Source organism: Chrysochloris asiatica, unplaced genomic scaffold, assembly GCF_000296735.1.
Source record: "Chrysochloris asiatica unplaced genomic scaffold, ChrAsi1.0 scaffold00168, whole genome shotgun sequence".
Classification (NCBI taxonomy): Eukaryota; Metazoa; Chordata; class Mammalia; order Afrosoricida; family Chrysochloridae; genus Chrysochloris; species Chrysochloris asiatica.
The window spans coordinates 5264449-5282698 of record NW_006408686.1 but is presented as its reverse complement, the minus strand read 5'-3'; the positions used below and the strand labels follow the sequence as shown (position 1 = coordinate 5282698).

Sequence of the window (18250 nt, the reverse complement as noted above, 5' to 3'; positions counted from 1 at the left end):
TATGAGTCGGAACCAACTCCATGACACACACCAACACACTCCCAACATCCTGCTGGGAGCGCGGTGGTTCCATATGATAAGTACTGGTCTGTGAACCACAAAGCCCATGGTTTGAGCCTGCCAGCTGCTCTGCAGAAGAAATATGAGGCTTTCTGCCTCGGCAAAGAGTTTTTAGAAAGCCTGGGAAACCCTATACAGGGTCACTATGAGTCAGAACTGACTTGAAGGCACTTCACAGCGATTTATAGAGGTAAATGGATAGACATATAGGCAAAGAATGATAAGGAAAACAATTGGGATATATTCTCAACAATGGAATCTGAGTGAAGGGTATACAACAGTTCTTTACAGTATTATTCAATTTTTAAGTTTGAATTCTTTCAAAATAAAAAGTTAGAAAACTTGAATTGAATAAATGTAATTAACTAACTACTGTCTCTATACTGATGGGCCCCACCTGTACGTCTCCAGCCCAGATCTCTTTCCTGAATGTCAGACTCACAAATCCAAGCTTCCAGCACAGCGGAGGGCTCAGCTGGGTGGGGGAGGCATGGGCAGGTTTGGAGCTAGGCTGGGGGAAGAGCAGGGCTGTGGGAATCTAAGGAAAGATGTTTAACCCAGCCTAAATCAGGAATGGATTCTTATAGGTAAAGAGACATCAAAGATGGAATAGAAATTTGCCCTCCCCTTCCCCAGAAGTCTTAGACTTCTAGTCTAACTTCCTGTCATTTATAAAACTGAATGTATGAGGAAAGACTGTGATAATCCAGCTCTCCTTTGTCCAAGGACGCTATTTTTGAAGAAGCTGGATAGCTTAGCTTATCCTATTTAACAGCCCAAGCTTCTGTGGTATGAATCTTGACATGATCACTTGTTCATTGGTGCCCTTGGGCAGATTTCTCTGCCACAATCTCTTCATCTATGAAAGAGTTCCTACTCAGAAGATTGTTGTGATTATTAAATAAATGAACACGTGTAATAAACTTGTATGTACTTAAGAGCTCAAAAAATATCATTAACAAAGATAAACCCAAATTAACAGTCATTATTAAACTCCTAACTAATACTACTAAATTAAGTGACGGCTAGCTGTCCGAACTATTATGCTGCTATAAATTGCTATTATTTTTACTGTGTGTCATGAACATGGAAGATGAGATCCTGAATTCAGTAGATGCCTTCTGTGTACAGTCTCATCCCATCCTCAGACATCTATCGTGTAAGGCTGAAGATTAACTCCATTTTACAGGTGAGGAAATTGAGGCTCAGGAAGGAACTTGTAGTAAGCAGAATAACAGCTCCCCAAAGATATCAGACCAGTCCTTGGAGAAGGACATCATGCTTGGCAAAGTAGAGGGTCAGCCCCTACCCAGAGAGGCAGTGATACCAAACATGGAGACAGAGAAGATGATGTGGAGAGATGGAGCGGCTGGGGACACTGGACCCTGCTGGTGGCTGGGGAGGGAGAGGGAAGGCCTGTGTGATGTACCCTTTGGGGTTATATGATGATGCATGGAGGGGAATGTAATCACTGCAATGAAATGAAATATGATAGGACGAGTGTAAAGCTGATATTCTCCCATGTAAACCTCACAATAAAAACTTGAAAAAAAAAAAAAAAAGTAGAGGGTCAGCAACAAAGAGGAAGATCCTCCATGTGACAGACTGACACAATGGTTGCAACAATGGCTCAGAAATAACAACAGGACCGAGCGGTGTTTTGTTCTGTTGTACATAGGGTCACTATGAGCGGGAACTGACTTGATGGTATCTAACAACAACAACAACAAAACGTCAGGCCCTAATCCCTAGGACCTATACATTGTTGCTCTTTACTGTGTGCTGTCAAGTCAGTTGCCACACACAGCAACCCTGTGTAGGGTTTCCAAGGAGAGGCTGAAATGCTGACCTTGCTAATCACAAAGTCCAGTGCTGATCCTACAGGGCCACACCAGGACTCCATAGTACCTATGTATGTTACCTGAGATGGGAACAGGATCTTATGCAGGTATGATTCAACTAAAGATCTTGAGATGGGATTATTCTGGATAGATCTTGAATACAACCACAAATATATTTGTAAGAAAGAGGCAGAGGGAGCTTGTACAATAAACACAGAAGAGGAGGCACTGTAACCATGGAGACAGACACTGGAGTGATGTCGCCATAAGTGAAGAAATGCTGGCAACCATGGGTGCCGAAGGAAGCAAGGAACAGATTACAGCCTTGCTGACACCTTAATTTCAGTCCAGTGATACTGATTTCAGACTTCTGATCTCCAGAACCATGAGAGAATAAACCTATCTTGCTTTAAGTCACCATGTTTGTGGTACTTGGTTACCGCAACCACAGGAAACTAATACAACGATGTATTACCAGCACCAAGTCACACAGCTGGGTCACGGTGGCAGCTCTCTGTCCTCATCCCTAAGGAGGTTGGCACAGAAGCTCTGAGCCTCTACCCAGCCCCAGCACCTTCTCTGTCCACCACAAGCCCCTGCTCACCGGCAGGTACCGGCCGTCATGGGTGCAGCCACAGTCTTGGGTAGGGATACAGATTCCGTTGGAGAGCAGGAAGCGGTCATCACACTCACAGCCTTCGAAGCATCGGGTGGTGCAGCCCGTGAGGCCGGAGAGAGCCGCACAGGAGCCCTGGCAGGAGCGAGTGCAGATGGAATAATGGCTGTGGGCAGGGCACTGTAGAGCTGTGGAGAAGAAGATGGGAAAAGTCATTCCTCCAAGTGACAATGGACAATTAATGGAATCAGCTGCACAAGTCCTCTTTGATGTGTTCAAGAGCAAAGATGTCAGTTAGAGGACTAAGATGCGCCTGACCCAAACCATGGTATTTTCAATAACCTCATATGTATGCGGAAGTTGAATAATGAATAAGGAAGACTACAGAAGAATTGACGCATTTGAGTTATGGTGTTGGAGTAGAGTAATAAAAGTATCATGGACTGCTAAAGAACCAACAGATCTGTGTTGGAAGAAGTACAGCCAGAGTGCTCCTTGGAAGCCTGCACGGCCAGACTTCGTCTCTCATACTATGGACATATTATCAGGAGGGACCAGTTCCAGGAGAAGGATATCATGTTTGGTAAAGTGGAGGGTTGGAGAAAAAGAGGAAGACTGCCAATGAGATGGATTATTAGAACAGTGGTGGCAGCAGTGGGCTCAGGTGTAGCAATGATTGTGCAGTTGGCTCAGGCCCGGGCAGTGTTTCATTCTGTTGTGCCTAGGGTCACTATGAGTCGGTGCTGACTTGATGACACCTAACAACAACACTGCATACTTGGAGCCCTGGTGGCACTGTGGGTTAGGTGCTGGGCTGCTAACTACAAGGTTGGTTGGTGATTCAAACCCACCAGTTGTTCTGAGAGAGAGAGAAGGAGGTTGCTTGCTCTCATAAAGATTTACAGTCTTAGAAACTCTATACAGGTTTGCCAGGAGTCGAACTCCACTCCTTAGCAGTGGGTTTGATTTTTGGTTTACTGAGGACAAAAATGATGAAGACAGTCCCAAGCCCGAGCCTGGTGGAATTTCTATCCAGTGGAACAGAGAGTGACAGCCCAGAGCAGTCGGGGAAGGGGTGAGAAGGTGCAGGGGAAGGGACCTAGGGAATGCCTCCCCCGGAGGTCCTGAGCTCTGACTAGGAGGACAGGAAATGGTCCCAAGATGGGAACCAGGAACGCAGACTGGGAGGATCAGGTTTGGAGTGAAATGCTGACGTCAGCTGGGAAGATAGCAGGTGCCAAGTGTCCCTAAGGATATCAAGGGAAAGGTGTTCCATTGGTCATTGGACCTCTGAGACTGACAGTCAGGAAAGAGGTTAGGGATGGAGACAGACAGTGGCCAGGTCATGGGGTGATGGCCAGTCCTGCCCTGAATATCTGTGGAGACATGGCTCTGCCTGGGGATCTGAGTGAGCTGTAGGCTCAGGCTTTATTGTGTGAGCTCCTGACCTAGCTACCCTCCCTTCATATCACCATAGAGCTGGGATAACGGAATTTCAAGTTTGAGGACAGGTTGGAGTGGGGCTGGGATGAGCGAGGGACGAAGCACTTCAGTCGGAGATAGGGACAGGAAAGGAAATCAGGAGATGCCTCAGAGCTGGGTCTGGAGTCCTCAGAGGGGTCGGTGGACACTTACGGCAGAAGCTGTGTGTCCTCCAGGGCTTCACGGCCAAGCCAGCTGCCTGGCAGGCCGCTGTGTAGGCGGCAAGGCTGCTGCAGAGCACAGCCCTGTCCCCCTTCTGGGCACACATGTCGTACACACACTGGCGGAAGTACTCAGAGGGGCTCAGTGCTGCATGGCAGGAGGCGAAGGGGCCCTGAGGGTCCCGCATCATCCCGCAGGCCTGGGTGCTCTCATATGGCGCTGTCTCCTCCGCAGAGCACACGGGGCAGCCTTGGGGCCCGCAGCCCTCGCTACAGCCCGGGAAGGAGCCAGGTGCCCGCCAGGAAGCTCCGAAGGCCTCCACACTGGGGGCGTTGTGGCCATTGGGCAGCGCAAAGTCATCAGTCCAATTGCCATTGAAGTTCCCACAGAGACCACAGAGCCGGCCGTGGAAGGGGCTGGGAATGGACATGAGGATGTGGGCATCGTTGTCAATGAGCAGCCGCAGCCCCTTGGCTGTTTGCAGAATTATGTTCCGGCCCTCAGCAGTCACCCGTATGGGGCCCTTGGCCATGGGCAGGGTCACAGCCTCGCCGTCCACATAGACCTGGGTGGAAGGGTCAGATGGGTTAAGGACTCACAGGCCCACAGGTAGGACTGTCCCTTCACACCCCCAGGATGGAGCTATGACCACCCCATATGCCACTGGGTGAAGGCCATTCATATAGGGTTGTTGTTGTTGTTAAGTGCCATCGAGTCGGTACCAACCCATAGTGACTTTACTTACGCACAGCAGAACGAAACACTACACAATCCTGGGCCAACCTCACTACTGTTGCCACGCTTGAGTCTAAGGCAGGGTTATTTCCCTCTCAGACCCCTCTCCCGCTCCACAGGGCAGGGCCATGTCCCCCTCAGACCCCTCAAGGTGGGGCTGTGTCCCTTGGCAGCCCCCGCAGGGTTTTCCCCTAGGGCCCCTCAGGGTAGGGCTGTATTCCCCTCAGACCTCCAGGGGAGGGCTATGTCCATTCAGATCTGCCAGGACAGTCCCCTAGGGCCAGGACTAGTCCACTCACCTGCATCCCCAGAGTCAGGATCACAACATGGTCAGCCACAGTGACCAGCAAACGCTCAGGTTCTCCAGTCTCATCCTTCTCAAGCACAATGGCAAAGTCCTCATCCTCAGGCTGCGGGTGGCAGACTTGAGCCAAAACATAAGAGCAGGAGCCATGCAGGTCATAGACACGCCCATCGAGGGTGATGTAATGGATGCCCCCGTTGGCCAGGCAGCGGCCACAGCCTGTGGCATGACAAGCCTGGACGCCGTTCTCTAAGCGGCACTCCTCATGGGGCCTGCAGGCTGCACCCTCCTGGCAGTGGACCTGGCCCCCCGGCCCACACTCACAGCGCCGCTCACACTCGGGGCCCGGGTAGAAGGCCTCACCCAGTGGGTAGTACTGGCCTTCATGAAGACAGCCACACTGGCCCACGGGTACACAGCTGTCACCACTGAGCACGAAGCCAGCATCGCAGACACAACCCTCACTGCAGGCAGGCTCGCAGCCCTCAGGCGCTGAGAGACTGGGGCAGCTCACCGGGCAGGAGTTACCACAGAGTTCATAGTGGCTGTGGGCAGGGCACTGCAGGGCTGTGGGAACAAGGAGGGAGGGTGTCAGGTAAGGTGAGGGGGGAGGTAAGCCTCAGAACAGGAGAATCTGGGTGGATCTGTGTCTTTTATTAACTTTATATAACTGTGCAGGCTGGGTGGCACAAGTGGTTAAGTGCTGAAAGGTTGGTTCACACACACCCAGAGGTGCTGCGGAAGACAGACCTGGTGATCCATTTGTAAACGATCAGAACCTTGAAACTCCTATTTGTTGTTGTTAAGTGCCGTTGAGTTGTTTCCGTGTCATAGCGACCCTGTGTAGGATTTCTGAGGAGTGGCTGATGAGTTTGGGCCTAACAACCATCTAGGGATCTGATGGGAGTGAATCTAACTGGGGAATTTAGGATGGAGATCTGTGGGAGGGTTATAACCAGGTCTTTCTGCATGTTTACCTGACCAAGCATATTTCTAGCTGACTAGAGAGATTTGATCACATGTATTTGACTGGGAGACTGACGCTGTATGATACACACAAGACTGCAAGGTCGGCTTGAAAAACTACCAGTCAGCGGTTCAAACTCACCAGCCGCTCCTTGGAAACTCTATAAAGGTTCTCTATAGGTCAGAACCGACATATGGGCACTGAACAACAACAGCTGCAAGATTACAACCAACTGTGGTGTGAACCTGCCTGGGGCATCTGGCCAGATGTATCATGGAGTGGCAAGATGCCTGTGTACATTTGGTACACATCTGTCAGAGCCTCTGCATGTGGTTTGTCTCAGTGTGTGAGTCCAACCACATATCTCTGACTGGGTGAAGCTGACAGGATAAATTTGAGCAGATATGTTACTGAGGAGAATTGCCCAGAGCTAAGGCAGTATGGTAAGGAGCTCTGGTAGAGTAGTGGTTACGAATAGGGCTGTGAACCACAAGGTCAAGTTCAAAACTACCAGAGGTTCCATGGGAGAAAGATAAGGCATTCTGCTCCCATAAAGATTTACAGCCTTGGAAACCCTATTACAGGGTCTCTGTGAGTCGGAACCAACTCCAGGGCACACAGCCATCAAGGGAGTATGGTTGGAGTCCGTTGTAGGAAAAGCACTCGACTGCAACCTTGGTTTGAACTGCAAAGTTTGAGGTTCAAATCCATCAGCTGCTCTTTGGAAACCCTGTATAGGATCACTATGACTTGGAACCGACTTGACAGCACTTTAACAATAACAATGGAGTATGGTGGCTTTGAACCAAAAAGTCCATGGCTAGAGTCCATCAGCCACTCTATGGGAGAATGATTTTAAAGCCTTAGAAACCCAACAAAGAGTCGCTATGAGTCAGACCAGATTCGACAGCACCGAACAACAACAAATGGGTTTAGGCTGGAGCCCTGGTGGCACTGCAGGGTAAACACTGGACTGTTAACCACAAAATCGGCAGTTCAAACCCACCAGACTTTTGGTGGGAGAAAGATGAGGTTTTCAGCTCCTATGAAGATTTATAATCTTGGAAACCCCATACCGAGCATGTAACAACAGCAATGGGTTTAGGCACTGGGCTGCTACTTGCAAGGTTAGGGGTTCAAACCCACCAGATACATTTCAGTAGAAAAATGAGTCTGTCTGCTCCCATAAAGATTTAGTCTCAGAAACCCTATAGAGAGGAGGGTGACTGTGAATCAGAATTGACTCGATGGTACTGGGTTTGGTTTTTGGTTTTATGTATGAGAGGGCTTCAGAAAGTTGGTGGAAAAACGGAATGAATGAAAAGGTAACGGAATTTTTCCACGAACTTTTTGAGGCCTCTGACTGGTACTGCGTCAGGGTAGTGAATCTTGTGTATTGCTATAACCAGGTTTCACTGAAGGTATCAGACCAATTCTATCTGACCAGGTGGGGTTTGCTGTCAAGGAGACTAGATCTATCTAACCAGGGTGTGTTGGTGGTGGGTCCCAGTGTAAATCTGTCCAAGTGTCTGTAGCCATCTATGTCTCTGTCCCTGACCCTGTGTATTTCAGTGTGTGAAATAGTCTAGGGGCATCTGACCCTGCATAAATCACAGAATTGACTAGGGCATGTTTAACCCGATGCCTCTCCCTGTGTAACTTAAACAGGGCTGTCCACCCATATTATCTGAGCATGGAAATTCACAAGAGTGTATTTGACCAAGGGTTTCTGATCAGGTGGATCAAGTCTCTCCCACTGGTATACGTGTATTTCAGTGGGTAGCTACAAAAGAGTCTCCCTGACCTCTTGGAGACGGAGGGGAGTGCCCTCCTGTATGGTCATGCATGGATCAGTACTCACGGCAGAAGTCCGGTCGCCTCCACTCGTCCAGCTGGGCTCCAGCAGCCTGGCAGGCGGTCACGTAGGCGGCTATGGCAGGGCAGAGGCCTCCCGGGTGGCCCTGAGCTTGGCAGGCGTCTAGGAGGCAGGCTTGGAAGTATGGCTCAGGCGGCACAAGGCCGTGGCAGGGCGCCAGCGGGCCGTCGGAAACCGAGATCACGCCGCAGGCATCCGGGCCAGCGAAAGCAGCCTGCTGCTCTGGCGTGCACGGTGGCGGGCACGGCCCGGGCACGCATTCACCGCAGCCGGGGGCGCCGCCCACCTGCCAGCCTTCGGGCTTCCCGCCCACAGCATCCAAGTCGTCCTTAGGGTTCTGGTTGTAGTTCCCGCAAAGACCACAGAGGGCGCCCGCGTACGCCGCTGGCACGCGCAGGCGCGCATTGCTATTCCCGTCGAAAGCCAGCGAGATCCCCGCGGCAGTGGTCACTACTACGTCGGCGCCGCTCAGGTACGCGTGCAGGCGTGAGTCCAGCTGGAAGGGCAGCGCTACGAGCTTGCCGTTCACCTGTGGGGACAAGCAGGTTGAGTAGCGAGGAACCCCTCGCCCAACTTGTAATAATAATGATGCTGTTGTTAAGTTCTGTCGAGTTGATTCTGACTCATAGCGACCCTCTACAGGGTTTCCGAGGAGCAGCTGGTAGGTTTGAACCGCTGACATTGCGGTTTGCAGTCCAGTGCTGATCCTGCAACGCCACATCAGGAGTCCATAGAATAAGCACCAGACTGCTAATAACATATAGAATCCTCAGGACACATCAGGCATGGTACTGAACTCTTCATATGGATTAACTGATTGAATTCTCATAATCACCCTATAAGGTATTATTATGATCCTTTTACAAATGAAACTGAGGCACAGAGAGGTTAAGTGCCTACCCAAGGGCACAGGACAAATATAATAACAACAAACACAAAGAACATATTGTAACAGGTACTTTTAAAATGTGCTTTATAAGTATTGGAGCTCTGGTGGTGCTGAGGGTTAGGTGCTAACCAACAGGTATACAGTTCAAATCCCCCCGGGTGGGGGGGGAGGCTGTCTGCGCCCATAAAGATTTACAGTCTCAGAAACTCTATGTAAAGTTGCTGTGAGCGGGAATCGAAAGTGTGTTTGGTTTTTTTGGTTACAAGCCTTAACTCCTTTACTGCTCACAGTACCTTTGAGAGCACCTCATTTAATAGGTAAAGGAAACCGAAGCACACAGAAGTCACCTAGTAAGAGGCAATTATGGGATTTTACCAGGGACTGTCTGGCTCCCAGACCCCAAGTATATAATGACTCTACTATTGCTGATGCCTTTTGTGATTTCCACCTAAGTTGTCGGGAGGGACCAGTCACTGGAGAAGGATATCATGTTTGGTAAGGTGGAGGGTCAGAGAAAAAGAGGAAGACCCCCAGCGAGATGGATTGGCAAAGTGGCAGCATCAGTGGGCTCAAGCATGGCAACAATTGTGAGGTTGGCCCAGGATCGGGCAGTGTTTTGTTCTGTTGTGCATTGCACTATGAGTCGGTACCAATGCAATGGCCCCTAACAACAACAACCCAGGTAATAAAAACAGTGTACTAGTGAAAATGCTCATGTTGCCGAGTGGATTCCAACTCATTAGAGTGATCCGACAGGTCAGATGAAATTGTCCTCTTGGGTGTCCTGGGCGGTAATCTTTATGGGAACAGATTGGTAGGCCTCTTCTCCTGAGGAGCAGCTGGTGAGTAACCGACCTTTCAGTTACTGGGCAATTGCTTAGCCATGGTGCCACCAGGGTACCATATGACAAACAATAACAGCAAATACTTCTAAGCATTTGCTAATACAGAAATACAGGTCTTTTGAAGGTCTGTCTGAGTAAGTAATAATTCTTGTTTTGTTGTTATGTGATGTTGAATCAGTTCTGACTTATAGTGACCCTGTATAGGGTTTCTAAGGAGTGGCTGGTGGGTTTGAACTGTCAACCTTGTGGTCAGCAATTCAGTGCTGATCCTACAGCGCCACACCAGGACTCTAATAAGATAATGTTGTTGCTGTTAAGTGCTGTTGAGTTGGTTCTGACTCAGCAAACCCTGTATAGGGTTTCTGAGGAGCGGCTGGTGAATTTCAGCCACTGACCTTGCTATTCAAATCGACCTTGCTGTCCTAGTGCATTACCCCACAGTGCCTCACCAGGACTATGATAAGTAATAATGTTGTTGTTAAGTGCTGTTGAGTCAGTTCTGCCTCATAGTGACCCTGTATAGGGTTTTCAAGGAGCGGCTAATGACTTTGAGCCACCGACCTTGTGGCTGAAGCCAAGCTTGTGGTCCAGTGCTTTAGCTCACAGCGCCATACCAGGATTCCCAGAAAGAAATCCTATACGGGGTTGCTATGAGTTGGAACTGACTCGATGGCACTTAACAACAGCAACATTATTACTTATTAGAGTCCTGGTGTGACACTCTAGATCAGCACTGAATTGGGAACCATTGAAATTGATGGTTCAAACCCACCAGCCACTCCTTAGAAACCCTATACAGGGTCACTATGAGTCAGAACTAACACTCAATGAGAGAAGTATTATCCTACCCCCATTTTACAGATGAGGACACTGAGGTACAGGCACTGAAGTAACTTTTCATACAGTTAGTAAGTGGCACAGTGAGAATTTGAGCCCATGTCTGTCTGCAGAGTTGGCAGAGCTCTTAAATTCTTAGTTGACCATCCCGTACTATGTCTGTCTGGTGGTTGATACTGGCAAACCAAAGTCTGGTAATAAGAACAGTGGTTATGCATCCCAGTGATTTCGCTGTCACAGACCCCACACTGATATTTACAAATACAGTATCACAGGTTCCTCATACTATCCTCTGAATCGGGTATTTTTCTTAGACCATTTTACAGAAGAATAAACTAAGGCTCAGAGAGAAGGAAGCCACTGCTCCAAGCCACCAGGCTCCAAAACGTGTCCTTGGAACACCTTGCACCATACCATACCCTCTAACATGTGGTGAGAGGTACTTAGGGTAGGGGGATGGCCACCCTGTTACTGTCCCGGGCAGTGCTCCTCACCTGCAGCTTCCGGGGCCACTGGGCACTGAGGGTCAGGTTGTGGTTGTAGATGCTCAGGGTGATGCTGCGGGTGTAGCTGACAGCCTGGCTGCCCCGGTGCTCGTTGGCTACAGTGACAGTGAATCTTTCAGTCCCCTCTGGTAGCTCCTGGCAGGGTGCGCTCAGCAGGTACTCACAGGCGCCCTGGAAGTCAAATCGCTTTCCATCCAGGGTGATGTAGTGAGGATCGCCCCAGGCCTGGCATTCAGCTGTGCTGATGGGGTGGCAGCCATGCTGACCCGAGGGCAGAAGGGCACACTCCTCACCCAGCCCACAGCTGGCAGGCTTGCAAACTACAGAGCCACCCCCAGGCCCACAGCGGCACAGCTGGGAGCAGGTGCCATCAGCCCAGAACTCGCTCCCTGGCTCGTGGTAGGTGCCATTGGCCCAGCAGCCGCAGCCCCCATCCAGGGGAACGCAGCGGTCCACACTCAGCACGAAGCCCTCATCACACTGGCAGCCCTCAGCGCAAGGGCCGTCACATGGGTCTGGGATCGTGGGCGGTGCAGGGGACGGACAGGTGGCTGGGCAAGGTGAGCCACAGAGCTCATAGTGGCTATTATCAGGGCAGGGGATGCCTGTGGGCAAAAGGAGGGAGAGAGAGAGAGCATGGTGTCAGGTCATCGGGTCAGAGCACAGAGAAAGACAGACAGACACACTGAAGGGTGGGAAGTGGTATAGAAAAGAGCTGGATTCAGATGAAGAAGGAGAAAACAGAGCAAGAAAAAAAAGACTTGGTAAAAGATGTAGAATGAGACTTCATACAACAGCCCAGGGCCTGGACCAGAGCATGAGGAGGAGACACATAGGGGAAGAGACACAGAGAGTCAGAGACAGAGGGACCCAGTCAAGACAGAGAAAGAGGGAGCGGTAGAGTGAGACAGGATAAAGGAGAGAGACAAGCCCAGGTAGAGAAAGACAAGAGAAAGGGAAACACAGGGGGAGGTACCAAGTGACAGGAGAGACACCAACAGAGAGAGAGAGACAGGCACCAGGAGACAGAAGCAAGAACACAAGCAGACCCCAATATTCCCGAGTGAGACCCGGTTTCCCGGCCCCTCACCCTCCACCCTCTGTATGACTCCCCCAGTGCTTACTGCAGCCAGCCTGCTCCCGCCAGTCCTTGATTGTGATTCCAGCGGCCTGGCAGGCAGCAGCGTAGGCAGCCAGCGCCTGGCAGAGTATGTCGTGGGCCCCACCACCCAGGCAGACATCCAGGATGCAGCCCTTGAAAAAGCTGTCAGGTGACACGTGGGCATGGCAGGAGGCAAAGGGGCCTCCTGTGCCAGGGACCAGGGGTCCGCAGAAGCCAGGGCCGCTGTACTCCTCCAGCCGGTCCTCGGGACATGTTGGGCAGGACCCCTGACATTCATCCCAGCACAATGGGTCCCAGCCAGGGGCTCTCCAGCTGCCGCCCCAGATGGGGATCGAGGGAGCCAGCGTGCCATTGGGGAAGACTCGGTCGTTGCCAGGATTTCGGTCCATGTTTCCACAGAGTCCACAAACTGCACCGTGATAGCTGCTGGGAAGTGTCACCTCCACCCGCCAGTCCCAGTCATAGCTGACCTGCAGCCCAAAGTCTGCTTTTAGCACTGCCTTGGACGTGCCGTGGGTCACTACCAGCCTCCCACCAGCCTCTGAGACAGGCAACGCGGTCAGCACTCCGTTCACCTGTGGGAGAAAGCGATGCCAACAGGGGTCACTCCAGGGAGGTGACCCCATCTCTGATCCCCTGCATCCCCAACCATCCTGCCAGGACAGAAGCTATGCGGACAGATGGCTGTTTGGTGATGGTTGTGTGCCTTCAAGTCGGTTCCAAGTCATAAATAAATCTTTACAGGAGCAGAAAGCCTCATCTTTGTCCCGCAGAATGCCTGGTGGGCTTTGCGGTTGGCAGCCCAAAGTGTAACCCAGTATGGTACCAGGGTTCCTTCATGGCTGTGTAGTCATTTGAAAAACATGGATCTGGGGAGTGAAACCTCCCTCTTCTTTTTCTGGATCTCTCTCTCTGGGTCCAGCTCTCTTTCTGCCCCCTCTCACTCCCACCTCTCTGTCTGTCTGTGTGTCTGATTGACTTTGCATTCTGTTTCTGGGTCTCTTCATCCCTCTGTTTCTCGCCCTTTCCCTCACTACATCTTTACACTGGTTCTCCCTGTCTTTAGGTTTCTCCCTTATCTAGGTCCATCTTGCTTGCTGGTTCTCTCTCTGCATAGATCTCAACTGACTCACTCTCAGACTCATTCTCTCCACATCTCTTCTCAGTGCCTTCTCTGAGCATCTCCGAGTCTCTGCACGGCTCTCCTACTCACTCAGCACTGACTGGGTGTCTACCCTGCTCCTCACCGTACTCCCTCCCTCTGAGCTGCCACGGACCTTCTCCATTTCCCTGGACAGAAAGGATGCTCTCTCCCTCTCTTTCCTCATCTCCCTGAATATCTCTCTGTATCTCCATCTCTGGGCTGCTTATTCCTTCCTTCAATCACCAGATGCTTACCTGGACCAGACCCTGAGCTAACCACTTTGCCTGCCACCACCTGGCCACAATGCCCATTTCACAGATGAGAAAACTAAGGCCTACCAAGGACAGTTCCTAAGATCACGCAACTCATGAGAAGGAAGTTCTGGATTCAAATCCAGGTCTCTCTCTAAAGAAGCAAATTTTAAGGGACTCCACGGCACTTAACAACAACAACAATAACAACCTTAAACGCCAAGGAGCTCTGGTAGCGTAGTGGTTACGAATCGGGCTGCAAACCGCAAGGTTGGCGGTTCGAAACTACCAGCTGTTCCACGAGAGAAAGATGAGGCTTTCTGCTCCCATAAAGATTTACAGCCTCGGAAACCCTGTACAGGGTCGCTATGAGTCAGAACCGACTCCATGGCACATTACAACAACAACCTTAAAGACCTTGGGACAGGATGAGGCTCAATTTAATACCCAACGGAAGTGTTATGGGGTCATTGTAATTATTGTTGCCTTTTTGTTTCCGGCCTCAGAGAACCTTAAACTGGCAGGACCCCTCCACCCTTACTGGGCATGGCGTTCAGATGACCATAGTGCTGGACATACCCGGACTTTGCCAATTTCGCCTTTGTGGATGGAGATGTTGGTGCCAAGTGTCATCACAGTGACAAGCTTCACAAAGGACACCGCGGGGTTGCCCCGGTTCTCATTCTTGGTGGTGACAGTGAAGTGTGTCAGGCCTTGGGCGCTGACCCCGGGACAGCCAGTTGATGCCAGCACGTAGTTGCAGGTGCCCTGGAAGTCGAAATCCCAGCCATCGAAAGAGTGGTAATGCGGATCACCCCACAGCCAGCATGTGGCCTCATAGTTGGGCACGCACACACCCTGGCCACCCTGGTCCTTGCATGTCTCCTGGGGTCGACATGTCACACCGTGGCACGGGTCTGGGGGGCAGAGGAAAGGAGATCTTGAGGGACTGCCCAACAGAAGGCCAGCTTATCCCCAGCACCTGCTTGGGTTCATGCCAGAAATGCTGAGTTACTACAAACGACACCCAGGTTTCAGGGTCCTCATCCCTGAGACCCAGTACCCACATCTCCGCCATGTCTGACACCAGACACTACATCCAAGAGCCAGTCATCAGATGTCTCTACAACTGAAACCCAGACCCCAGACCAGAGTCCCCTTGTTTGTGATCACAGCCCCGAGGACCTAGATCTGAGACTCTGATCATGCTTGAGATTCAGATTCTGAGGTGCCTGTGTCTTAAGTCTCATGACTTGAGGATACTGCTGGACAAGACTCCACCCCTGGGTGGCTGTGTCTGAGATCCTGGTCTTGGGTGTGTATGTGGGGGTCCTGGGAGTATCATGTCTGAGACTTTGCCCTTGAGGGCCTCTGCGTCCAAGGTCCTATCTCTGGCATCACTGCACCCCAACTTTTGGAATCCCCTGTCCAAGATACCAGCCTAAAAACTTCCTTCTCTTTCCCACTGCGTCTAGGGGATCAATTAATTTCTCGCCTCTCAGCTCCAAATCTACCTACAGTGTTAATCATTGTCACTAGAGGGCGCTGAAGTGACATTGCAGGGGCTCTTCCTGCTTCCAGGATTACTGACGCTCCTGCTCTTGCTACTTGAGGGGCCAACGATCCCTTAGCGAGTTCCACTGCCCCAGCTGACTTAACAACAGGCTGTTTCCCAGTGAATTTCAGCTGAACCTGTGTGGGTGTTAGCTCCAATCCAAACGCATTACTGTCAAGTCAATTCCAATTCATGAAGACCCCATGCGTTACAGAGTAGAATGGAGCCCTTGAGTTACATAGTTGCTCCATAGTGTGTTCTGGATTGTAACCTTTATGGAAGCAGACCACCAAGGCTTTCTTCTACAGCCATAGCCTTTCCAGGGACGTCTGAATCTCAGCCTTGGAGTGGGTGGGGTACCTCTTCCAAATTTGTTCCTTCCTTTGGTCCTCTGCTTTAGCTCTGGAGGTAGGGACTGCTCTCCAGCTCTGCTACTCCTGTATTTATTTGTTCTCTGTTGTTGCTAAGTTCCTTCGACCCTGTACAGGGTTTCCCAGGACCGGCTGGCTGGTGAGTTGCGTTCGTTATACCCCACTAAATCCCCTATTATGAGTAAATATTTATGTTAATCTTTCTCTATTCAAAAGAAGGGAGCATTGTGGCTTCATATATAAGCACTGGACTGTGAACCACAAGGTCCGTGGTTCAAGCCCGCCAGTCACGTCACAGGAGAAAGATGAGGCTTTCTGCTCTCATGAAGATTTAAAAGCCTTGGCAACCCTATAAAGGGTTGAGTCAGAACTGACTTGACAGCATTTACCAACAACGACAACAATTCAAACTAAGGAGCCCTGGTGGTGTAGTGGGTTACTCACTGAGCTGCTAACTGCAAGGTCAGTAGTTCTAAACTACCAGTCGCTCTTAGTGAGGAAGATGAGGCTGCCTGCTCCTGGAAGGACTGACCATCGCAGAGCCCTATGTAGGGTCCTCGTTAGGAGTTGGAATGCATTTGAAGGCAATAGGTTGGCTTTGGGTTTGGAGATTCAAATAATGGGGTCCCAGGGTGGTGCAAGTGATTAAAAGACTCAGCTGCTAACAGAAAGGTTGAAGGTTCAAGTTACCCAGAGGATCCTTGGAAGAGAGGCCTAGAGTTGTACTTCCAAAAAAACTAAAACAGCCATTGAAAACCCTATGACACACATTTGTACTTTGAAATTCATGGAAATGTCTTCAGTTGTACTCACAGTAGTCAATGTTTGGTCTCTGTCTCCTGACTGTTGTTGTTAAGTGCCGTTGAGTCGGTTCCGACCCATAACGACCCTGTATAGGGCTCCCAAGAAGCAACTGGTGAGCTTGAACTGCCAACCTGGTAGTTCAAATGGCTTTGCAGTCTGGCGCATTAACCCACAGCACCACACCAGGACTCCTGACTAGACCCCCGACTATAGACACCCCCATCCCTGGGAGCCCCTCATATCTTACCCTCTCAGTTCTCCTGCCCCTCAGTTTGGGGGGGGGGGTCCCATTCCCTTAGCTCCAAGAAGTTCTCTGCCCCTCATCCTAAGAAACCAGTCCTAGGAAGACATGGGGCTCCATGTCTGAGACTACCCCTAGAAATCACTGACCCTTGGTTTGAAGGGCATCCTGTATCCAAGGTCCAGTCTTGGTGGGGTCTCAGAGAATTCCAAGGCCTTGCAAAGAAGTCTGCTTTCTGTCCCTGTCCCCAGGAGTCCTAGTCTCCCCTGTCCCTTGATGTTGGTGTCTGAAGCTCTGAGCCTAATTCCTTAGCAAACTATGGTGGGGCTGTTTGGTTCTACAAATAAAGTTTTATTGAAACAGCCATGCTGGTTCAATTACATGCTGCTGATGAGTAGTTATGACACACACCTATGGCCCGCAAGCCTTCAATATTTCCAACCAGGCCTTTTACTGAAAAAGTTTGCCTATCCCTGCCTTACACGGAGGGGCTCTGACATCTGCCCTGGAAACCTAGCCCACAGCCAAGATTCTGCCCTAAGTAAGGGTCCCTGCATCTCAGACTATCTGCCTTTGAGAAACCCAGCCTGTGGGTCCCCAGGTCTGAGACCTCAGCTTTAGTCACCTGTGCTTCCCACCATGAAGAACACACCACCCTTCAGTGCCAGAGTCCCTGTCCCCACGTCTGCTAGCCCAGCACCTTTGGTGACGCAGCTCAGGACACCTTCCACGGGCTGGCACACCTGCCCGGGCTTGCAGCTGTGGTCCTGGCACTCCAAACCTTTACCCGCGTGGCACACACACTGCTGCTGACAGTTGTCGATGAGCACCGTCTGTTCTGGCTGCAGGGACAGAGGGCACATCCATCAGGACCCCACCTCTACACAGCTCACAGCCCAGCAAAGGACAGACGGCTTTTAGACCAACAACACCCACTCGGGTGAATAGAAAAGGACTGTGCGTGAGCCGAAGAGGCAAGCAGAGGGAGTAAGCACCACAGGTATGTCACTGAGAGGCATAATCTTGTCTCTGTGTTAGGACTGAGGAAGTGACACTTTTGCCCGGTTACAGAACCCATGGTCACATTTAGAAAGGTCTTTCCCACTGCTCCATGGAGGTTGCAAAACTAGGGGCTGAGAGGGATCTGGGTGGGAGCGGACACGCTGGATCCAGGAGAGGGAGGAGTGGGTGGGACAGGGGGAGCGTGGGACAGAGTCCAGGGCACTTACGTCGTAATAGATTCCGTTGTGGTAGCAACCGCAGTCCTGGATGGGCACACAATCTTGGCCATTAGAGAGGAAGCCGGGGTTGCACTGGCAGCCCTCAGCACAGGTTTCTGGACATTGTGGGGGAGCACTGAGGGCTGAGCAGCCCAGGGAGCAGGTGTCCGCACAGAGCTCATAGTGGCTGTTGGGGGGACACTCCATCGCTGTAAAAAAAGGGGTGCAGGTCAGAGCCCCAGAGGGGAGAGGCTGTAGGGTCCAACTCTCTCCCTCTCCCTGTCTCTCCCTCTCTGCCCCTCAATCCCTCCTTCTATATACCCTCTGATATCCCCATCTTTCTGCTCTCTTCTTTCCCCTCAGCCTCCCCCTTCTTTGCTTCTCCGTTGTCCCTCCTTCCGCCCCTTGGCCTCCCCATCTC

The 18250-nt window shown here is 51.0% G+C and overlaps 1 protein-coding gene across 1 annotated transcript in view; it reads right to left on the bottom strand.

Annotated features, from left to right (window-relative positions):
- FCGBP (Fc fragment of IgG binding protein) overlaps nucleotides 1-18250 on the bottom strand; it is a 44761-nt gene that overhangs the window by 6664 nt on the left and 19847 nt on the right. Inside the window, exons 9-17 of the mRNA XM_006871525.1 lie at nucleotides 17839-18038; nucleotides 17310-17451; nucleotides 14218-14555; nucleotides 12245-12818; nucleotides 11109-11725; nucleotides 8029-8572; nucleotides 5196-5767; nucleotides 4153-4726; nucleotides 2506-2705 (exon numbers count right to left, since the gene is read on the bottom strand). Of these exons, the coding sequence (XP_006871587.1) occupies nucleotides 2506-2705; nucleotides 4153-4726; nucleotides 5196-5767; nucleotides 8029-8572; nucleotides 11109-11725; nucleotides 12245-12818; nucleotides 14218-14555; nucleotides 17310-17451; nucleotides 17839-18038 (3761 nt within the window). The remainder of the gene's footprint in view (nucleotides 1-2505; nucleotides 2706-4152; nucleotides 4727-5195; nucleotides 5768-8028; nucleotides 8573-11108; nucleotides 11726-12244; nucleotides 12819-14217; nucleotides 14556-17309; nucleotides 17452-17838; nucleotides 18039-18250) is intronic.